Source organism: Protomyctophum bolini (assembly GCF_963924005.1).
Source record: "Protomyctophum bolini genome assembly, chromosome: 18".
Lineage (NCBI taxonomy): Eukaryota > Metazoa > Chordata > Actinopteri > Myctophiformes > Myctophidae > Protomyctophum > Protomyctophum bolini.
In genome coordinates this window covers 6912369-6936485 of record NC_137879.1, presented here as the reverse complement: position 1 = coordinate 6936485, position 24117 = coordinate 6912369, and the positions used below count along the sequence as shown (strand labels likewise).

At 41.0% G+C, this 24117-nt stretch overlaps 1 protein-coding gene across 4 annotated transcripts in view; it reads left to right on the top strand.

The window, feature by feature from the left end:
• Positions 1-24117, top strand: part of LOC308332643 (uncharacterized protein) — a 160420-nt gene that overhangs the window by 45419 nt on the left and 90884 nt on the right. For all 4 annotated transcript variants that reach the window (XR_013965729.1, XR_013965730.1, XM_080788649.1 and 1 more), the window contains exons 4-6: positions 7234-7368; positions 10936-11049; positions 12312-12394. Coding sequence is in view for 2 of the 4 variants with exons in the window: in XM_080788649.1 (XP_080644775.1) it covers positions 7234-7368; positions 10936-11049; positions 12312-12394 (332 nt within the window). In the remaining 2 variants the exon portion in view is untranslated. The remainder of the gene's footprint in view (positions 1-7233; positions 7369-10935; positions 11050-12311; positions 12395-24117) is intronic.

Below are 24117 nucleotides of genomic sequence, written 5' to 3'. Positions count from 1 at the left end.
AGCAGATCTACAAGCTCATAGCGCGCCACCGAGTGGCGCGCTATGAGCTTGTAGGTCTGCTATTTTTGAAAAATCGAAGAACGACTGACATTTTTTAGAATCTGATCTCGGGTCAGAATGGGTTGATCAGACCAGTTGTGTGTCCAGTGGAAACCTCGTATGAATCTGATCTCAGGTCAGAATGGGTTAATGAGAGAAAAGGAGATACCGCACACCGTCTTCACTTATATGGCAGCAGTTTATTTAGCTGAGTAACGACGTTTACTTAGCTGAGTAACGACCATAGGCGGACTTTGAACTTGACGCCAGGGGGTGCGACTGCTTGGCGAGCGATTTTTTTTAACCTTTATTTTATTATTTTAGCGTTTTTACAATGCCCTAACTAACCCCTAAAAATGAGTTATTTAGGTAGTATACAGCAGCTCACACACATACACACATGCACTACAGCCGTACAGCGAGTCATCATATCATGATAAGAGAGATGATTACAAACTACAGTCAGAAGCCATAAGTTAAGTTTGAAAAATAAATAAATAAATATATATATATATATATATATTTTTTTTGCCAGGGGGTGCACATTTTATTAATTCGGCGGCGGTAACGTTAACCCATTCTGACCTGAGATCAGATTCATACGAGGTTTCCACTGGACACACACTGGTCTGATTAACCCATTCTGACCTGAGATCAGATTCTAAAAAATGTCAGTCGTTCTTCGATTTTTCAAAAAATAGCAGACCTACAAGCTCGTCAATAGCTAAAGCATAACATGATGCTAACACCAAAATGGGTTCCCGTTCAGAATGGGTTAAGAGCGTTTTCTCGCCATCGGTTGAGGCTTCATAATCCATATGAGTAATAATGTCTTTACTTTTGGAACAGAGTTTTAAACACTTTTATTCAGCATGGCGAAACAAAACTGTGACCCAGCCAGCAGTGTTGATTTTGCCGACTAAAACTATGACGAAAATTATTTAGTCGACTACCTGATGAAAACTACATGGAAACTAAAACTCAGTCTAAATATACTGATGAATTTTGTCAACAAATAAAAACTAGACTAAAATGTTAGGAAGGGACTAGTGGACAAGAGAACCCGTATAAGTAAAAGACACTTCATTTTACACTTGTTGCATGCTGAAAATAGAAGATCTACAAGCTTGTAGATCTGCTATTTTCAGCAAGTGTAAAATCCGTCATTACGACGGCATCAAGGCCCGCCAAAAATACATTTTAGTAGACAAAATGAACCGCAGATTTAGTCGACTAAAACCATATGACATTTAGTCGACTAAAACTAGACTAACAACTAAAACATTCCAGGTGACTAAAATATGAATAAAGCTTAAATGAAGTTTCATCCAAAGACAATGACTAAAAGCTAAATAGAAAATTGCTGCCAAAACAAACCCCAACACTGCCAAGCTAGGACACATAATGTCAGACTTGGGCACTCTATAGCATTAAGAAGTATATTGGCTGGATTTCTCTTCATCTTTCCTCCTGCTCTAATAACCTAGTTCCCCCCCCCCCCCCTTCCCCCCATGCACAGAGATCAGTGTTTCATCTTATCAATTCAATACAACAGGCAGCTTCCCTGGAGGCTCAGCCACTTGATGTGCAGAGTCTGCAGAGTGCAGACCACACGGACACTTCTAAAGGCAGTGAAGTATACACTCCGCGGGATTCCGTCAAAATATTAGCTCTGGGGTGGCCCCGCTTTTACTCTGAAACCCACGACCCGGGAAATTAACAATCCAGAAAAAAAAGTTTGCTTGACATTGCTAGCTTACATTGCTATCGTTTTAATTTATACGATAATATGATCCAAAAAGCGTTCATATTTTGATGGAGTATATCCGTCAGATCAAAACCTTGTATGCCATTGGAACTATTTGTATTAAAACTTTTCATTCAAAGTCACAACACATTTTCACAACATTTATTTAAGATGCTATCTTAGAATAGATGTAGACCTATTTGACAGTGCAGAAACATAATTGCCTTCCTTGGTGCATCAGTTAAGCGTCAACGACCGTCTAATCAGCTGGTCACAGTCACAGACACTCAGAGAGCACTCTGACTGAAAGTGACTGCATGGAGTCTGTTTCATTTCTATCCATTGAATTCTAGCCCTTGAATGATGGAATATGATTGAGGATTATTGTGATTATGGTAAACTCACATGTCGGGTTCATGTGTTTGGTCTGACGGAGCATTGGTCCGAACGACAACCTAACCTCAAACCTTCACCCTAAGGGCCGATTCATACTCCTATTTTAGAGCCGGATAAAAGTTCGGTTCGGCTCTGTAGAGCCTACAATTTGACGTCATTTGAGGTTCAGGGGGGGGCGGGTACCGTCCTAAAGTCGGCTCTTCGGTGCTACTGAAAGTTTCTGACGAGCCGAAATCATTTCGGCACTACAGCGCCGAAACAGCGGTAAAATAGGAGTATGAATCGGCCCTAACCCTAACCTCCTCCAGGGCAGCACACCTAAACCTAACCACAACCCTCTCCCCAACCCTAACCTCCCCCGGGGCAGCACACCTAAACCTAACCTCAAACCCTGACTCTAACCCTAACCTCCTCCAGGGCAGCACACCTAAACCTAACCTCAAACCCTCACTCTAACCCTAACCTCCTCCAGGGCAGCACACCTAAACCTAACCCCAACCCTCTCCCTAACCCTAACCTCCCCCGGGGCAGCACACCTAAACCTAACCTCAAACCCTCTCCCTAACCCTAACCTCCCCCAGGGCAGCACACCTAAACCTAACCCCAACCCTCACTCTAACCCTAACCTCCTCCAGGGCAGCACACCTAAACCTAACCTCAAACCCTCACTCCAACCCTAACCTCCTCCAGGGCAGCACACCTAAACCTAACCTCAAACCCTCACTCTAACCCTAACCTCCTCCAGGGCAGCACACCTAAACCTAACCTCAAACCCTCACTCTAACCCTAACCTCCTCCAGGGCAGCACACCTAAACCTAACCTCAAACCCTCACTCTAACCCTAACCTCCTCCAGAGCAGCACACCTAAACCTAACCTCAAACCCTCACTCTAACCCTAACCTCCTCCAGGGCAGCACACCTAAACCTAACCTCAAACCCTCACCCCAACCCTAACCTCCTCCAGGGCAGCACACCTAAACCTAACCTCAAACCCTCACCCCAACCCTAACCTCCCCCAGGGCAGCACACCTAAACCTAACCACAACCCTCTCCCTAACCCTAACCTCCTCCAGGGCAGCACACCTAAACCTAACCTCAAACCCTCTCCCGACCCTAACCTCCCCCGGGGCAGCACACCTAAACCTAACCCCAACCCTCTCCCGACCCCCAGCGCACCGCGGACCAATGCTCCTTCGAACCAATGCTCCGTCGGACTACAGTATGCCTCCCTCACATACGGTATCACACATACCATAATTCACTGGCTAAAAGGAAAGAAAGGAAGGACAAAAAAAGACTTTGCGGACCCTGGCTTGGACCCCACTTTGGGAACCCCTGGTTTAGAGCACTTATGACGTAAAGTGAAGTCCACATACCAGCTCCGTCCGTGTGATATATATATTTTTTAAAACCCGGCTCCACGTGTGAAGGAACCGATAGTGTCAACGTATTAATAACTAGAGCCTTTTCCTTTCCATTCTCTTATTCTCATTTTATGGACGAAGCGCGTCGAGCTACAGTACAGTGCATGTCTAGTACAGTACATGTACAGTAACAGCACACCTGCATGTCAAAGAACAGTGTCAGAGCGTTGGGCTTTATCTGCAGATATGCCTCGACCGTGTTTTGATTTAGTTTCTCTTTTGCTCCGACAAAGCACTCAGCGATCTCTCTCTGTGTGTGTGTGTGAGTTTTTTTTTGTAAGGCAAAAAAGTGCACTATAAATGCCATATATTATTCATGCAGGGCTGTTATTGAGGCCAGGCTCTGCTGCAAAGCAAGGCAAGGCCGGGTCTTTTTTTTTGTTTTTCCTATTCAGGTCCACTTTGTTTACCGTGGATTTTGCTTCCGCAGTAACGCTGGTATTTACCCGTATGAGTGGAGATTATAGACAGGCGAGTAATTAAAGTAAACAAACCACAGAGCCTATAAAAAAACATCAACGGGCCTCTCAGAAGAAGACATCTCCCCTGTCGTCGTCTTGTCTCCTCTCCGCCCAACCTCGACGGAGCAAAAAAATAAAGAACTAATGAAGACTTCAAGCATTTCCGGATAAAAAAAAAAACACAAGACAAAAAAAAGAAAGCTTGGAAATCGCTTCAGACAAAAAGAGGATATAAAAAGAACCGGGGATTTAATCCATTCTGGGCGGGAACCCATTTTGGTGTTAGCATCATGTTATGCTTTAGCTATTGAAAAATAGCAGACCTACAAGCTCATAGCGCGCCACCGAGTGGCGCGCTACGAGCTTGTAGGTCTGCTATTTTTGAAAAATCGAAGAACGACTGACATTTTTTAGAATCTGATCTCAGGTCATAATGGGTTAATCAGACCAGTGTGTGTCCAGTGGAAACCTCGTATGAATCTGATCTCAGGTCAGAATGGGTTAAAAAGTGCCTCATCACGCAGCGCTGTTCCCGACCTGTCAAAGTCTCGCTGCTTCTTTAGACCCAAAAGGAACAGAGAGTAGTTTGAGTAACTCAGTGTTCACCCGTATTCCTCAAGGACGTGGAGGATCATCAGAGAACGATGGCCCGTCGTCAACACGGGCACTGACCTGAGATCAGATTAAAAGAATGTCTTCTACATCCTGACAGTTTTCATTCTGACCTGAGATCAGATTAAAAAAATGTCTTCTATGTCAGTCGCTCTTCGATTTTTCAAAAATAGCAGACCTACAAGCTCGTAGCGCGCCACTCGGTGGCGCGCTACGAGCTTGTAGATCTGCTATTTTTCAATAGCTAAAGCATAACATGATGCTAACACCAAAACGGGTTCCCGGTCAGAATGGGTTAAGCCATTAACCCAGTTAGACCCGAGGACGTTTCTACAAAATGTTTCTGTGTCAAGTCGTTCTCAAACATTTTCATGTCAAGGACCCCCAAAAATATATGAAATTGGCTGCCATTGACCCCCATTTGAAAATATGTTGTTCCGCAGGGACCCGCACCAGAAGTTAAAAACGGTCGCTCTGAAAGAATATATATATTCAAAGATTTGCGCCGCATTTTCCCGTAAATGCTCGTAGCGCGGTGGCACTCAGTGCCGCACTATGAGCTTGTAGATCTGCTATTTATCAGTAGCTATAAAGTTTAACATAATGCTTAAAACACCAAAAGGGGTTCCCGTTCAGAATGGGTTAAGACATGAGACCGATATATAAATCAGTGGTTCTCGTTTTTGTAATTCAACATGATTTAACTTTTTTTTTTAACCCATTCTGACCGGGAACCCATTTTGGTGTTTGCATCATGTTATGCTTTAGCTATTGAAAAATAGCAGATCTACAAGCTCATAGCGCGCCACCGAGTGGCGCGCTACGAGCTTGTAGGTCTGCTATTTTTGAAAAATCGAAGAAACGACTGACATTTTTTAGAATCTGATCTCGGGTCAGAATGGGTTAATCAGACCAGTGTGTGTCCAGTGGAAACCTCGCATTAATCTGATCTCAGGTCAGAATGGGTTATATAGCAGATGTACTGTATAAGCTCACAGCATGGAACACGCAGTGAGCTTGTATATCTGCATTTTTTTTAATAGCCAACACTAAAATAAAATAAAAAAGTCATCTCAGGTTTTGCTAACCATTTGGGGACCTATAATATTCTCCCGCCTAACAATCCCTGCCCGCCTAACCTATGAAACATGCTATTGAGAGGAAAGAGACCTTCCTCAAATCCTCCTCCCATGCATGTATTGACCTGACCATGTCTAATGATCATTTCCTGCTTTTGGCAATATAGAAGTGTATATTTGTACAGTCTATTAAATCTTATGATGAATTGAAAAAGGTGGACCCTCTTGTAAACAAGTGTAATGCTTTATTGGGTCGTCCACTCACAGTTGACAGATTGAGTCGTGCTTGAAATGTACTGTAATTCTGCAAACCGTTAATAAATAAATACTTCAATCAATCAATCAATCAATCAGCCAACCAAAACAGACTTCTTAGTATTGCCTCTATAAGATTATTGGCCTTCCCAACACCCACACTTTCTGATACGAACGATAAAGCCGTCGTATGTTTAGCACTCACAATAGCAAATGACACTGATCATCATGCCCTCAATCGTCACGACGAGAGATACAGAAACTTTGAAAAGGCAAAAGGTACCCTATGTACTTTGCTGTTGGTGTTATGCTGTTTTGAGCAATATTGTTGTGTTTTCTGTGGAACAGACTGTGACAAACACAATAATGTAATGATGCTGAATCAGCCTGAGACCCTTTTTGGAGTACAAACGTTTATATAATATTCTATTGGGGGCACATGAGTTTCATGTATAATGCACATACCGTTATTAACTTATTTTCTTTACGGGCTCCGACCTACTTTGGAACGATTCGAGTTCCGGAACAAAGCGAGCCGGGAATGTTACGCCCCAATGCAACAATGCAACAATAGCCCGTTTGTTGTACTGTGTGTTGTTGTGAGAGAACGCGTCGTACCCGACGTTGTCAGATTATCCAGGGCGGTAGAAAGAACCACTTAGGAGAGATCAACAACATATGGTGTGATACGGGAAGCGCTAATGTCGTCAGAAACTAAACTGCTGATGTTGTGTTGATTACGCAGAATATACGTACAGATGGGAGACGGAGAGAGACTTTGAGTACTGGAAAAAAAAAACAGTCTTGGACTTATAACGAGGTTTCCACCTGACAGACGCGGCATATGTACAGTATTTATATACGTATACACATAATTGTTTGTTGCCATGTCAACAGGTGTGTTACTTATTTTATAGACTATGGATGTTTGCCCAGGGCGGCTGTGGCTCAGGAGGTATAGAGCAGGTCGTCCAATGATCCATGGGTCGACGGTTTGAACCCTGGCTCCTCCTTGGGCACGTTTGTGTGATGCCGTATAGTATGATCAAGTAGGGCGTTCATTTACGAAAAATAAAGTAGTAAAAAATATATATATATATAAATTAGAATCTGGAGATAGGAGGTTTCTGCCCGACACAGCGACGATTTGTAACGGCGTTAAGTGGAAGAACTCATAGTCAGCGTTTGTGTGTGTTTGTGTGTGTGTGTTCATTTGCAGAGTATCTTTGCTCAGTTCCAGTTCAGCAGTGAGCGCGTGCTTCCGTCGGATGCTTTGCGGAGCGCGCTGGCCAAGACCTTCCAGGACGAACAGCGCTTTCAGCTGGGAATCATGGATGACGCCGCAGAGTGCTTCGTGAGTCACCAACCACACGCGCACGCACGCACGCACACACACACACACACGCACGCACACACACACACACACACACACACACACACACACACACACACACACACACACACACACACACACACACACACACACACACACACACACACACACACACACACACACACACACACACACACACACACACACGCACGCACACACACACACACACACACACACACACACACACACGCACGCACACACACACACACACACGCACACACACACACACACACACTCGTTCAACCTTTCCATGAGACTCTCAGAGAGATCATTGAGGGAGACCCTCATTTACAATGATGCCGGATATTAACAACACAGCAAGACAATTATGTTGACAACGATCAGTTATTTACTGTAAGTAAATTCCTAAAATGGCCAATAGATGCTATAAGGGGATATTGTTTTAGTTTAGGATGTTCTGCAGGAAACACATGCACTATAATATATATATATATATATAACAAATAACAATATATATATATAGTGCTGAAAGCACAGATTTAACAAGAGGAACCAGAAGGATGAGCCATTCGCTAGAGCGAGATAGAATGCGACTATAGGGGTTCTGACGTAACATGGGTGGAAACACCAACGCACGCACGCACGCACGCACGCACGCACGCACGCACGCACGCACGCACGCACGCACGCACGCACGCACAAACAGATGGAAGAGAGAGCAGGTTGTTAGCGTTAAGGTCAGTGGGAGGCTGCAATGTGTCCAGGACAGGACAGGACCGGACAGGACAGGACAGTCACAGGACAGATCCTCTGTCTGCACTGTTGGAATGAATTGGAACTCCATGGCCTTTTCTTTGCTGCAGTCTCTGGTATAATAATTTGTAGTGTAGTTCGACTGCATGGCGTGCGTTTCGCCCAAGCGAGGACCGCAAACAAACAGCAGCAGCAGCATCAATCAAGAACCGATTTATTGAACGAAGACCAAACGAAAACTAATGGGATGTTTTTGTAAGATCGCTGTGGGTCTTCGATTGTTGTTGTTGTTTACAGCAGTGGTTCCCAAACTTTTTCATGTCAAGGAAGGACCCCCAAATTGACACTCATCAACCCGCGGACCCCCGTTAGAAAAGATATGCCAGGGACCCGCCTATAAGAGAAGAGGTTTACGGCTCTAGCAGTGATTCTCAACCATTTTAATTTCAGTCTGATTATGAAAGCATTAGGCTATACGGACCTCCATTTAACCCATTCTGACCTGAGATCAGATTCATACGAGGTTTCCACTGGACACACACTGGTCTGATGAACCCATTCTGACCTGAGATCAGATTTTAAAAATGTCAGTCGTTCTTCGATTATTTTTCAAAAATAGCAGACCTACAAGCTCATAGCGCGCCACTCGGTGGCGCGCTATGAGCTTGTAGATCTGCTATTTTTCAATAGCTAAAGCATAACATGATGCTGGAACACCAAAACGGGTTCCCGGTCAGAATGGGTTAATGGCATTTCTACTTCTGGGACCCCAAAGTATATTGTAACATTCAATGTTATAATTTAACGCTGAGAGTGTGCAAATGGAACTTTGTATACACTCTCAGAGTTAACAGACCCAAACTATCATTTAGCTGGGGGACCCCCTGTAACTCTCTCAAGGACCCCTGGGGGTCCCCGGACGCCACTTTGGGAACCACTGCTTTACAGTAGGTATATATACTTCATCATAGTAGCGGCAGTGGTGGAAAAAGTACACAATTGTTTTACTTAAAGGTTTAGGGAAACGGAAATGGTGAGCATTTTATTTTGAAGTTTCAGACCGGTGTTTCAACATGAAACACCGGTCTGTATAGTTTCTGAACCAATCAGAGCGTCGCATCCCTTCAGGCGATGGGACGGTAGCTATGCTGCTATACGCAGAAGCATGGAGTGTGTTTGTTTACAAAGTCAGATAGTTTACTGTTAAGTGGCTTATTTCTATACCTATAATGTTTTCAGATACATATTTTCAGCGTGATGATGATTGAGTTGAAACCGAGTAATATACACGGTCTGGATGTTCTCTTGAATGGGGGATAAAAAACTGAGGATTTCTGTAATCAGTAGCAGCTGTGCTGCACGGATGCGCAGATATGGGGAATTAACCCATTCTGAACGGGAACCCATTCTGGTGTTAGCATCATGTTATGCTTTAGCTATTGAAAAATAGCAGATCTACAAGCTCATAGCGCGCCACCGAGTGGCGCGCTACGAGCTTGTAGGTCTGCTATTTTTTTGAAAAATCGAAGAACGACTGACATTTTTTTAGAATCTGATCTCAGGTCAGAATGGGTTAATCAGACCAGTGTGTGTCCACTAGTGGAAACCTCGTATGAATCTGATCTCAGGTCAGAATGGGTTAAACGGGTTGAGCATACTTAATAGACTAGACTCCTGAGAAGTGTTGCCTGGTGTCTTGAGCTGTCCCCTAAAACGGAAAAACACCCCATTTCACCTGACATTCTCAAAGAGCCTCTCATGGACCGTGATGAGAATAATCTCCTATTAGTCCGTCACGTGGCGCCGGTATGTCCCGGTGGTGTCACTGGCGGCTATCCCGGCAACCCGAGGCGAGATCACCATCTTTCACAGGAAATTACAGATTTAATTTTGTTGTCAATCACAATGCAGGTGAAGAAAGCAAGCATGCGTGCAAAACACCGTTTTGGCGGTTTGAAATGATGAAACGCGAAACGTATTATACTGACTGCCTATAGGTTGCCTATATGTCTAGAACATGCCCCTGCGGTGTGTGTGTGCGAGTGTGTGTGTGCGAGTGTGTGCGTGTGTGTGTGCGTGAGCATGCATGCATGCGTGTGCTTAAAGGCTATATGGATTGCGTTTATCTAGGTAGGGAGCCATCGATACAGATAATTGCTTCCCAGCTAACAAGGGATGGTGCAATCAGTCAAGAGAGAGAGAGAGAGAGAGAGAGAGAGAGAGAGAGAGAGAGAGAGAGAGAGAGAGAGAGAGAGGGTGGGAGGGGGGAGGGTGACAGGGCACATTGAACAATGAAGTGCTTCAATGTATTTTGAATAAGGTACGGTGAGGACTCAGTATACAGTAACACACTGCATTACGTAGAGTTGTTTCCCTGTATTCAATATGCTAATAATATTCATCAGTGACTTTAATTTCACTTCACAAAAAAAAAAAATCTCCTCAAGGCTTCATGCGGAGTGTAATCGATAGAAGATAAGTAATTATTTGGGCGAACTATACGCCTTTAAGTCTCTGTCTTTCTTTTTCTTTCTTTCTTCTATACTCCAAAAGTCCATACTTTGAGTTAGCGCATGTGCGTGCGTGCAAAGTGTGTGTGTGTGTGTGTGTGTGACTGAGAGTCGCTTGTATGATCGATTGCCAGTAAATGTATTCAGTCAGGGAATCGGGCAGCTTCCTATGAAATATAGATGCTGTTCCCTCAATCAGATTAACAAGAGCACGCACACGCCCACGCACGCACACACACACACACACACACACACACACACACACACACGTTCATCGTGTGTGTGTGTGTGTGTGTTTCATTAGGAGAACCTGCTGATGAGGATCCACTTCCACATCAGTGCAGAGAGCAGAGAGGACATCTGTACAGCTAAACACTGTATACCACACCAGAAGTTTGCTATGACGCTGTTTGAACAGGTGAGACGCACGCATGCAAGCACACACACACACACACACACACGAGTACTTCTGATTGCTGTGTGGCTGCCTTGTCTACAGCAACAACCTATGACATCCCATAGTCTGCACGCCATGAAGAAGAGACCCATCGCTGAACTTGTTATCATTAGCCTAACTGTAGGCCTAGATACATCTATTTGAATGTGCAGTAAATAGGATGCACCACATTTATTCATTATGATCGGTTTGACAAGTAGAAATATAGGCCTCCATATTTTCAGCTACAGAGACACCAAGATACAAATATTGTATACGTTTGTATCTGCCAGTGTGAATGCATAAGCGTCATTTACTCCACAAATATTTTTGAACCAAAACACATTTCTCCAGGAACAGGTTCCTCACTGTATCTATTATTTCTCAAAGTCGGCACGCACACACACACACACACACACACACACACACACACACACACACACACGCATGCACGCTGCAGACACACACAAGGTGAACAGGCATTTGTCCAAGGTCCTCAACCCCTTTCAATTATTCATCAATTTTATAGTTTCTGCAATAATTCCTGCAGCCATTTACGCATGCACGCACACGCGTACGCGCGCGCGCACACACACGCACGCGCGCGCACGCACGCACGCACGCACGCACGCACCCACACACACACACACACACACACACACACACACACACACACACACACACACACACACACACACACACACACACACACACACACACACACACTCTTCAGGCTGAAAATAAATTCTAATAGAATATTTATGTTCTTTTGACATAAATATTCTATTAAGAGTTTATATTTAGGCGCAGGTGTGCTATTTTAGATTTAGGCTTGGGTGGTTAAAACCAGTATTGCGAGCCGGTTTACTGTTGCCTCGCTCTACAATACAGTCTGGAGCAACGGAAGCTCTGAGAATTAACAAGCGATAATTAAGCTAATGTGACACCTCCTCCTATTTGAAGAAAAAAAAAAAAAAATCTAAACATACATAGCTTGCTGCTTAGCAAAAATGGAAATTCTCAAATAAAATGTATATATTTATATATTTTCGTGACGGGAAATGAGGACAGCTTCCGTTCTGGGATTGCAGGAGGTGTAGTTCTAATCTATAGCATTCAGAAATTGTGGAATAGTTGTCTACAAGAGACTATAGGTTAAAACTGACATGACAGATACTTACGTAGCGTATTTGTGTGTGTGTGTGTGTGTGTGTGTGTGCGCGTGCGTGCACACACACTTGTAGTGTGTATGTAACAGTTGTGGAGCGACGTCGGACCCTCTGCCATTCATTCAGATGGTGCACTACATCTCTACAACATCACTCTGGTAAGATAACACACACACACACACCCGTGCACGCACACGCACACCCACACACACGCGCGAATGGCCACACTCATGCGCGCGCACGCACGCACACGCCAGGAAGTTCAAAGCGGTTACCGGTATATAACAAAAAGACCTCCCAGGCTGCCAGTCAATGAAATAAGGAAAGGGTGGAAGTGATCAATCAGCACTCTGATTGATGGGCCCCAGAGGGTCCACAGAAAGCCTATAAACAGAACACACGCCGGGGGGACAGAGGAATGGGTGCCTATATATCTCCCCATCACAACAACACAACAGGGTTCTGTGATGTTCCATTTCAGGGGTCGGCAACCTTCAGTTTCATTATGACACTACATCAAAATAAAACATGTTTCCAGCTGAGTTTCATTGTCCATATATACAGTATAGGCTATACAATACAGTAACAGCCTAGAATATCTTCTTTCACATTAGGATCATGTAACCCTGATCATTGGACAATAACTCACCTATCTCGTCGTCTCCCAGTAAAACTCGCGTCAGCAGGCCTTGCCGTGTCGAACGGTCGGGGGTGGATCGTATGATATCGTTACGTCATGTTGTAGTCATTGTTTTGTAGTCATCAGGCAGGAACCATCCATCCATCCGGAAGTTCCTTTCCCTGGAAGAATAACAACAATAACAATGAAAGCTCTCGTATAGCCTGCGGCTTTTATTGAGAAAACTCAAGAATTGAGGGAGAAGGAAGTTCCAGGTTGATCTTTCCTGACTTATCGTTAGTTTCACAGAAACAAAAAGGACAGGAAGAAAAAGGGACCCCTCTATTCCTCTTCCTCAAGGGGGAAGAGAGATCAATCAGAGAAAACAAACAAATGATCCACATGTGTCTCTACACATACATCTACACACCTCAGATAAGATGTGTACTGTAAGTAACATGTACCATGTGATACTGTGGGCATTGCTTAAGGTGTGAGAAAAACATAAACAAGGGCCAGTATAGTGCCCTAGCCAGGGCCAGATCTACCATATTGGGCACTTTGGGCACGTGCCATGGGGCCCTTTTTTTTTTTTTTTTTTTAGCTCCACTGAATCCGAATGAAATAAATGGTGTTTAAAAAGGCGAACCGGAATAGGCATAAAACCGCCCTGAAACAGCGAAAATGCAGGCACAAAGATTTACGCATGCATGTGAAGGGGGGCCCTTCGACCTTCAGTGCCCAGGGGCCCTCAAGAGGTGTTAATCCGGCCCTGGTACTAGCCCTGGGTTCCAGCCTGCTTCGCTGCGTTCCGTCAATTGTTTTGCAAGTTTCTTCTGGGTCTCTTCTCAGCTTCCATCATGTATCCATTGTATTTAGAAAAAAACATTTTGTACCTTTTATGTCGGAAGTACAAGTAAAGTGTTTTCAACTTTTGAGTGAGGTTTTCCTGTCCATTCTATATGTTATGCATACCCTTTACCCCTAGACTAATTGGTGCGTAACATCGTATATAAGTAAAGTAAAGCTAATATGTTCTAAAATATACAGAGCCGTAATTCCCCCTTCATATTACTGTTGATCAATTGTACTTTTAACACAATTCACATTATGAAATAGTAATAATGATGTTAGTGAAGTAGGTATGGAGGCATGGGAAGACCTCTGTTACTGAACAAGCAATATAGCAATGATTTACTAGAGCCATTTTAACAAAACATATCCTGTACAGCACCTTTAATATTTCACAAGTTCTGTAGTTGAAACTACTGAAACTCATCAGAGTCAAAGAGGTGTAAACTGGTCTCAGTTCATCCATAATGTGATTCATTAGCAGGTGATCTGTCCAATGCCAGACAACAAGTGACCATTAACACTTTGCATTTGAATGCATTGTCTATAGTGACTGAAGCATCAGTCATCATCATTTAGCCTGTTTACATTTTAACATGTAAGAATGTGGGGTTTGTTCATTATTTAGCATTTGAAAAACATTGAGTGCAGTCATCAGAAATAAAATATGACATCGTAAAATATGTGAAGGCCTTCACATTGTGCCTACTATTTATGAAGACTGTCAAATTGAACTTACGTTGCAACTTAAAAAATATAGTACAGGAGATGCTGTAGTATAAGACTGTCTGCATTAATTTAGGGGGTGGGTGGCAGTTTGTGATTTGGAAAACAAATAGGCCTAACTGTTTGTTTGTAATGATGTAAACCACAGTATGAGCAGTTGTTTCTTCACCAGAGCTGGTTCTACTTGGTTCTGATGTTACTGAAAGAATGTAGAGCAATCCTCTTTGACTGATGCTGTATTAATTAATATCCACTTATATTATTCAATACTGTTAGACATATATTATCCAGATACTCATTGCATGTACATAATATCCATTCCATAGCATATCATTTGTGAATATAAGTCTCCAGTAGGAGTCCCAGTGGAGAGTGTTTGGTGTTTTAAGGTTTATTATAAACCAGCAGTTTTTATGCACCACATATGGAAAAACTCCCAGAAAAAAAAAATGCTTTGACTCTTATTTGAGATTAATGCTGACTCCTGCATTTATTTTACTCACGTCCACATATGCTAATAGGATGTACTTATGTCCATACAACAATGTATTATAATTGGATATAGTTTAGATTAATTAAATATGAAGCTTACAAAGCAATCTCACATTTAGCAACATTTAGTTTCTTTCTAGAATGTTGCATAGAGCATGACCTGGGGGATGAGCTACAGAGGGGTGGAGCATGCAGCAGTTTGTTTCTATTGTTCTCCTCTTTGGCCAATCAACACCAAGCAGTTAGTGGTTCCACATCTGGCTCTCTAGTATAAGAAGAGTTTGTAGTTGTCAGTTCTCCACAACTCCTCCAGGATATCAATCCTTTCTGATCACATCTGACTGTGGACTCCAGACTTCAGCTGAAGATGAACTCTACCAATGCCACTATGAACAGTTCTGCTCAACAGGGAGGACCCAATGATCATCAAGACCTCTGTAAGTTACTTACTGTGTCTATATGGATATACAGCATGTCATAAAAAGTTGTTTGTTTTGTTTTAATATTAGCATTGACTTAAAATACAGTTGTTTGTCTCATTTTCTAAAATGCACAACATATAGTAATTTATCAAACTATAAATGGATGCTAATGTATGATTGTGTGCATTAACTTTGTTAGTTTCTGCAATTTTAAGTCTATGAAGTACAACTAAGCAATGTTTCATTTGTCTTTGTCCAATTCAGTGTTGCATCATCAGCCTGGTTTACCTGTTCTACCAGAGGTGAATGAACAAAGAACCTTCACTAGAGAGAAACCATATGGATGTGATCAGTGTGGACAACACTTCTATACAATGAGCAACCTTAAAAACCACCAGAGAATTCACACTGGAGAGAAACCATATGGATGTGATCAGTGTGGACAACATTTCTCTGACATGTCAACCCTGAAAAAACACCAGAGAATTCACACTGGAGAGAAACCATATGGATGTGACCAGTGTGGACAACACTTCTCTCAAATGTCCACCCTGAAAAAACACCAGATGATTCACACTGGAGAGAAACCATATGGATGTGATCAGTGTGGACAACACTTCTCTACAATGAGCAGCCTTAAAGGCCACAAGATAACTCACACTGGAGAGAAACCATATGGATGTGATCAGTGTGGACAACACTTCTCTCACATGTCCACCCTGAAAAAACACCAGAGAATTCATACTGGAGAGAAACCCTATGGATGTGATCAGTGTGGGAAACAATTCTCTCTTTTGGCCAACCTTAAAAGACACCAGACAACTCACACTGGAGAGAAACCACATGGATGTGATCAGTGTGGACAACACTTCTCTCAAATGTCCACCCTGAAAAACCACCAAAGAATTCACACTGGAGAGAAACCTTATGGATGTGATCATTGTGGACAACACTTCTCTACAATGAGCAGCCTTAAAGGCCACAAGATAACTCACACTGGAGAGAAACCCTATGGATGTGATCATTGTGGACAACACTTCTCTACAATGAGCAGCCTTAAAGGCCACAAGATAACTCACACTGGAGAGAAACCATATGGATGTGATCAGTGTGGACAACACTTCTCTCTCAAGTCAACCCTGAAAAATCACAAGATAACTCACACTGGAGAGAAACCACATGGATGTGATCAGTGTGGACAACACTTCTCTAGAATGGCACACCTTAAAGTACACCAGAGAATTCACACTGGAGAGAAACCCTATGGATGTGAACATTGTGGACAACACTTCTCTCAAATTGCAAACCTTATAACCCACCGGAAAATCCATACCGGAGAGAAACCCTATGGATGTGAATAGTGTGGGAAACAATTCTCTCTTTTGACCAACCTTAAAAGACACCAGATGATTCACACACATCCCACCAGGATCAATTGATTGATTGAACCTGTAGATTTTCAGTAATTTACATTTAGATGATTTATTATTTTGTCTCAGAGTTTGTTCATGAATGCTTGTAATTCCCTTTGTCATACAGTGGATATTTAAATGGCTATTATGAAAGTTTTTTCTTCTTCTTGCCACGGTTTTTTTCTTAGTATATAATACATTAAGTTTCTTCTTGTATTAAGAAAAACTATTTTGTACCTCTGTAACTTTTATGTCTGAAGTACAAGTAAAGTGTTTTCAACTTTTGAGTGAGGTTTCCTGTGTTTCCATTGTATATGTTATGCATACCCTATACCCCTAGACTAATTGGTGCGTAACATCGTATGTAAGTAAAGTAGGCTAATATGTTCTTAAATATACAATAGAGCCCAGGCCATAATTCCCCCTTCCTATTACTGTTGATCCATTGTACTTTTAACACAATTCACATTATGGAATAGTAATAATGATGTTAGTGAAGTAGGTATGGAGGCATGGGAAGACCTCTGTTACTGAACAAACAATATAGCAATGATTTACTAGAGCCATTTTAACAAAACATATCCCGTACAGCACCTTTAACATTTCACAAAGGAAGTTCTGTAGTTCTGCTGAAACTCATCAGAGTCAAAGAGGTGTAAACTGGTCTCAGTTCATCCATAATGTGGTCATTAACAGGACAGATCAGTCCAATGCTAGACAACCAGTGACCATTAACACGTTTAATCTCTGCATTTGAATGCATTGTCTATAGTGAATGAAGCATCAGTCATCATCATTTAGCCTGTTTTTTTATTTTATTTTTACAGTAAAGTGTTTGAATTTTACTAATTTGAGCCACTGGAAATGTCCTGACTGCACACACATGAATCCACATTACAACCAAGTGTAACATGTTGATGTATGTCATTAAATGTTCAGATTAATTGAAAATGAAGGACCGTGATGTAAACAATTTTTTTGTATATTTTCCCTCGTATCAGGTTTTTTGTATTGACCTGTACTTTTGTTGAACTGTACCCATTCTACAAACGGAATAAAATGTTGAATCAATCATTTGTTTGTGCTTTATACAAATATATAATACAATTGTTGTGTTACTCAACACTAAAACAAACTGCCTATATGTTTATTTTTGTTATATGATGGATATTCAAAATGCTAATATGAAAGGTTGTTCTTTTCTTCCTGTTTTGTTTTTCTTAGTATATAATCAAAATGTACAAGCTAGTCTATACTTAAACAAATCAACTTAAAGTATGAGTAGATGTTAAAATCCGCCAAACATGTTTGAAAGTGAAACATCCATTTAAACATGCAGTCTTTGTTCAGTACCAGGAGTCTGCCCATCGCACAATCTCTTTGGTAAACATGTGGGTTACAAATGCCATCCTAAAGGAGAGAAAACCCTGCAAAGATTTATCAGCTTGTGTTTTAGTTACAGAATTATATTCTGTATGTATCCTATATGAGTTATATGACTGGATATGGAGACATGGGAAGACCTCTGAACAAACAATAATTATATCAATGATTTGTTACTCAACAAACAATATAGCAATGATTTACTAGAGCCATTTAACAAAACATATCCCGTACAGCACCTTTAACATTTCACAAAGGAAGTTCTGTAGTTCTGCTGAAACTCATCAGAGTCAAAGAGGTGTAAATTGGTCTCAGTTCATCCATAATGTGATCATTAACAGATGATCTGTCCAATGCCAGACAACCAGTGACCATTAACACGTTTAATCTCTGCATTTGAATGCATTGTCTATAGTGACTGAAGCATCAGTCATCATCATTTAGCCTGTTTACATTTTAACATGTGGTAAGAATGTGGGGTTTGTTAATTATTTAGCATTTGAAAAACATTGAGTGCAGTCATCAGAAATAAAATATGACATCGTAAAATATGTGAAGGCCTTCACATTGTGCCTACTATTTATCAAGACTGTCAAATTGAACTTACGTTGCAACTTAAAAAAGATAGTACAGGAGATGCTGTAGTATAAGACTGTCTGCATTAATTTAGGGGGTGGGTGGCAGTTTGTGATTTGGAAAACAAATAGGCCTAACTGTTTGTTTGTAATGATGTAAATCACAGTATGAGCAGTTGTTTCTTCACTAGAGCTGGTTCTACTTGGTTCTGATGTTACTGAAATAATATAGAACAATCCTCTTTGACTCTGCTGCATTAATTAATATCCACTTATATTATTCAATACTGTTAGACATATTATCCAGATACCCATTGCATCATTGCATGTACATAATATCCATAGCATATAATTTGTGAATATCAGTCTCCAGTAGGAAAATAATCGTGTTTTCTTTATTATATGCTTTGACTCTGACAATGTCTGTTATTTGGGATTAATGCTGACTCCTGCATTTATTTTACTCACGTCCACATAGGCTAATAGGATGTACTTATGTCCATACATCAATGTATTATAATTGGATATAGTTTAGATAAATTAAATATGAAGCTTACAAAGCAATCTCACATTTAGCAGTTTATTTCTAGAATGTTGCATAGAGCATGACCTAGGGGAGGAGCTACAGAGGGGTGAAGCATGCAGCAGTTTGTTTCTATTGTTCTCCTCTTTGGCCAATCAACACCAAGCAGTTAGTGGTTCAACATCTGGCTCTCTAGTATAAGAAGAGTTTGTAGTTGTCAGTTCTCCACAACTCCTCCAGGATATCATTCCTTTCTGATCACATCTGACTGTGGACTCCAGACTTCAGCTGAAGATGAACTCTACCAATGCCACCATGAACAGTTCTGCTCAACAGGGAGGAACCAATGATCATCAAGACCTCTGTAAGTTACTTACTGTGTCTATATGGATATACAGCATGTCATAACAAGTTGTTTGTTTTGTTTTAATATTAGCATTGACTTAAAATACAGTTGTTTGTCTCATTTTCTTTTTTTATGCACAACATATAGTAATTTACCAAACTATAAATGGATGCTAATGTTTGATTGTGTGCATTAACTTTGTTAGTTTCTGCAATTTTAAGCAATGTTTCATTTGTCTTTGTCCAATTCAGTGTTGCATCATCAGCCTGGTTTACCTGTTCTACCAGAGGTGAATGAACAAAGAACCTTCACTGGAGAGAAACCATATGGATGTGATCAGTGTGGACAACACTTCTCTCAAATGGCAAACCTTAAAAGCCACCAGAGAATTCACACTGGAGAGAAACCATATGGATGTGATCAGTGTGGACAACAATTCTCTCAAATGTCCACCCTGAAAGACCACCAGAGAATTCATACAGGAGAGAAACCCTATGGATGTGATCAGTGTGGACAACACTTCTCTCAGAAGTCAACCCTGAAAAGACACCAGCTAATTCACACTGGAGATACATCATATGGATGTGACCAGTGTGGACAAAACTTCTCTGAAAAGTCAACCCTGAAAAGACACCAGAGAATTCACACTGGAGAGAAACCATATGGATGTGATCAGTGTGGACAACACTTCTCTCAAATGGCATACCTTAAAGGCCACCAGAGAACTCACACTGGAGAGAAACCGTATGGATGTGATCAGTGTGGACAACACTTCTCTCAAATGTCCAACCTGAAAAGACACCAGAAAATTCACACTGGAGAGAAACCCTATGGATGTGATCAGTGTGGACAACACTTCTCTACAATGGACAACCTTAAAAGCCACCAGAGAATTCATACTGGAGAGAAACCCTATGGATGTGATCAGTGTGGACAACACTTCTCTCAAATGACAAACCTTAAAATCCACCAGAGAATTCACACTGGAGAGAAACCCTATGGATGTGATCAGTGTGGACAACACTTCTCTGAAAAGTCAACCCTGAAAAGACACCAGGAAATTCACATTGGAGAGAAACCATATGGATGTGACCAGTGTGGACAACACTTCTCTTACAAGTCAACCCTGAAAAACCACCAGAAAATTCATACTGGAGAGAAACAATATGGATGTGATCAGTGTGGACAACACTTCTCTGAAAAGTCAACCCTGAAAAGACACCAGAAAATTCACACTGGAGAGAAACCATATGGATGTGACCAGTGTGGACAACACTTCTCTCAAATTGCAAACCTTATAACCCACCGGAAAATCCATACTGGAGAGAAACCCTATGGATGTGATCAGTGTGGGAAACAATTCTCTCTTTTGGCCAACCTTAAAAGCCACCAGAAAATTCACACTGGAGAGAAACCCTATGGATGTGATCAGTGTGGACAACACTTCTCTACATTGAGCAGCCTTAAAAGCCACCAGAAAATTCACACTGGAGAGAAACCACATGGATGTGATCAGTGTGGACAACACTTCTCTCAAATTGCAAAGCTGAAAAACCACCAGAGAATTCATGGAGAGAAACCATATGGATGTGATCAGTGTGGACAACACTTCTCTCACAAGTCCACCCTGAAAAGCCACAAGATAACTCACACTGGAGAGAAACCCTATGGATGTGATCAGTGTGGGAAACAATTCTCTCAAATGACAAACCTTAAAAGACACCAGAGAATTCACACTGGGGAGAAAACCAAATAATTGTGATGTGTTATCTTATACTAAAACAGCTGAACTCTCTGGATCCCACCAGGAACAATTGATTGATTGAACCTGTAGATTTGCAGTAATTTACATTTAGAAGATTTATTATTTTGTCTCAGAGTTTGTTCATGAATGCTTGTAATTTCCTTTGTCATACAGTGGATATTTAAAATGGCTATTATGAAAGTTTTTTCTTCTTCTTACCATGGTTTGTTTGTCTATAGTGAATGAAGCATCAGTCATCATCATTTAACCTGTTTACATTTAACCTGGGGAAAGAATGTGGGGTTTGTTCATTATTTAGCATTGGAAAAACATTGAATAAAAGTGCAGTCATCAGAAATAAAATATGTAAGTAAAGTGTTTGAATTTTACTAATTTCAGCCACTGGAAATGTCCTGACTGCACACACATGAATCCACATTACAACCAAGTGTAACATGTTGATCATGTATGTAATTAAATGTTCGGATGAATTGAAAATGAAGGACCCTAATGTAAACCATTTTTTTGTTTATTTTTCCTCGTATCAGGTTTTTTGTATTGACCTGTACTTTTGTTGAACTGTACCCATTCTACAAACTGAATAAAATGTTGAATCAATCATTTGTTTGTGCTTTATAAAAATATAGAATACAATTGTTGTGTTACTCAACACTAAAACAAACTGCCTATATGTTTATTTTTGTTATATGATGGATATTCAAAATGATAATATGACAGGTTGGTTTTTTCTTCCTGTTTTTTTTTCTTAGTATATAATTAAAATGTACAAGCTAGTCTATACTTAAACAAATCAACTTAAAGTATGAGTAGATGTGAAAATCCCCCAAACATGTTTGAAAGTGAAACATCCATTTAAACATGCAGTCTTTGTTCAGTACCAGGAGTCTGCCCATCGCACAATCTCTTTGGTAAACATGTGGGTTACAAATGCCATCCTAAAGGAGAGAAAACCTTGCAAAGATTCATCAGCTTGTGTTTTAGTTCAATTTCTTACAGAATTATATTCTGTATGTATCCTATATGGGTTATATGACTGGAGACATGGGAAGACCTCTGAACAAACAATAATTATATCAATGATTTGTTACTCAACAAACAATATAGCAATAATTTACTAGAGCCATTTTAACAAAACATATCCCGTACAGCACCTTTAACATTTCACAAAGGAAGTTCTGTAGTTCTGCTGAAACTCAGAGTCAAAGAGGTGTAAACTGGTCAGTTCATCCATAATGTGATCATTAACAGGTTATCTATCCAATGCCAGACAACCAGTGACCATTAACACGTTTAATCTCTGCATTTGAATGCATTGTCTATAGTGAATGAAGCATCAGTCATCATCATTTAGCCTGTTTACATTTTAACCTGAGGAAAGAATGTGGGGTTTGTTCATTATTTAGCATTTAAAAAACATTGAATAAAATCACAGTCATCAGAAATAAAACATGACACCGTGAAATATGTGAAGGCCTTCACATTGTGCCTACTATTTATGAAGACTGTCAAATTGAACTTACATTGCAACTTAAAAAATATAGTACAGATATAGTGGAGCATGCAGCAGTTTGTTTCTATTGTTCTCCTCTTTGGCCAATCAACACCAAGCAGTTAGTGGTTCCACATCTGGCTCTCTAGTATAAGAAGAGTTTGTAGTTGTCAGTTCTCCACAACTCCTCCAGGATATCAATCCTTTCTGATCACATCTGACTGTGGACTCCAGACTTCAGCTGAAGATGAACTCTACCAATGCCACCATGAACAGCTCAACAGGGAGGACCCAATGATCATCAAGACCTCTGTAAGTTACTTACTGTGTCTATATGGATATACAGCATGTCATAACAAGTTGTTTGTTTTGTTTTAATATTAGTATTGACTTACAATACAGTTGTCACATTTTCTAAAAACTATAAATGGATGCTAATGTATAATTGTGTACATTCACTTTGTTAGTTTCTGCAATTTTAAGTCTATGAAGTACAACTAAGCAATGTTTTATTTGTCTTTGTCCAATTCAGTGGTGCATTATCAGCCTGGTTTACCTGTTCTACCAGAGGTGAATGAACAAAGAACCTTCACTGGAGAGAAACCATATGGATGTGACCAGTGTGGACAAAGCTTCTCTCAAATTTCCACCCTAAAAAAACACCAGAGAATTCACACTGGAGAGAAACCCTATGGATGTGATCAGTGTGGACAACACTTCTCTCAAATGGCAAACCTTAAAAGCCACAAGATAACTCACACTGGAGAGAAACCATATGAATGTGATCAGTGTGGACAACGCTTCTCTCAAATGTCCACCCTAAAAAACCACCAGAGAATTCACACTGGAGAGAAACCATATGAATGTGATCAGTGTGGACAACACTTCTCTCAAATTGCAAACCTTATAACCCACCGGAAAATTCATACCGGAGAGAAACCCTATGAATGTGATCAGTGTGGACAACACTTCTCTGTCAAGTCATCCCTGAAAAAACACCAGAGAATTCACACTGGAGAGAAACCATATGAATGTGATCAGTGTGGACAACACTTCTCTCAAATTGCAAACCTTATAACCCACTGGAAAATTCATACCGGAGAGAAACCCTATGAATGTGATCAGTGTGGACAACACTTCTCTGTCAAGTCATCCCTGAAAAAACACCAGATAATTCACATTGGAGAGAAACCACATGGATGTGATCAGTGTGGGAAACAATTCTCTCTTTTGGCCAACCTTAAAACCCACCGGAAAATCCATACTGGAGAGAAACC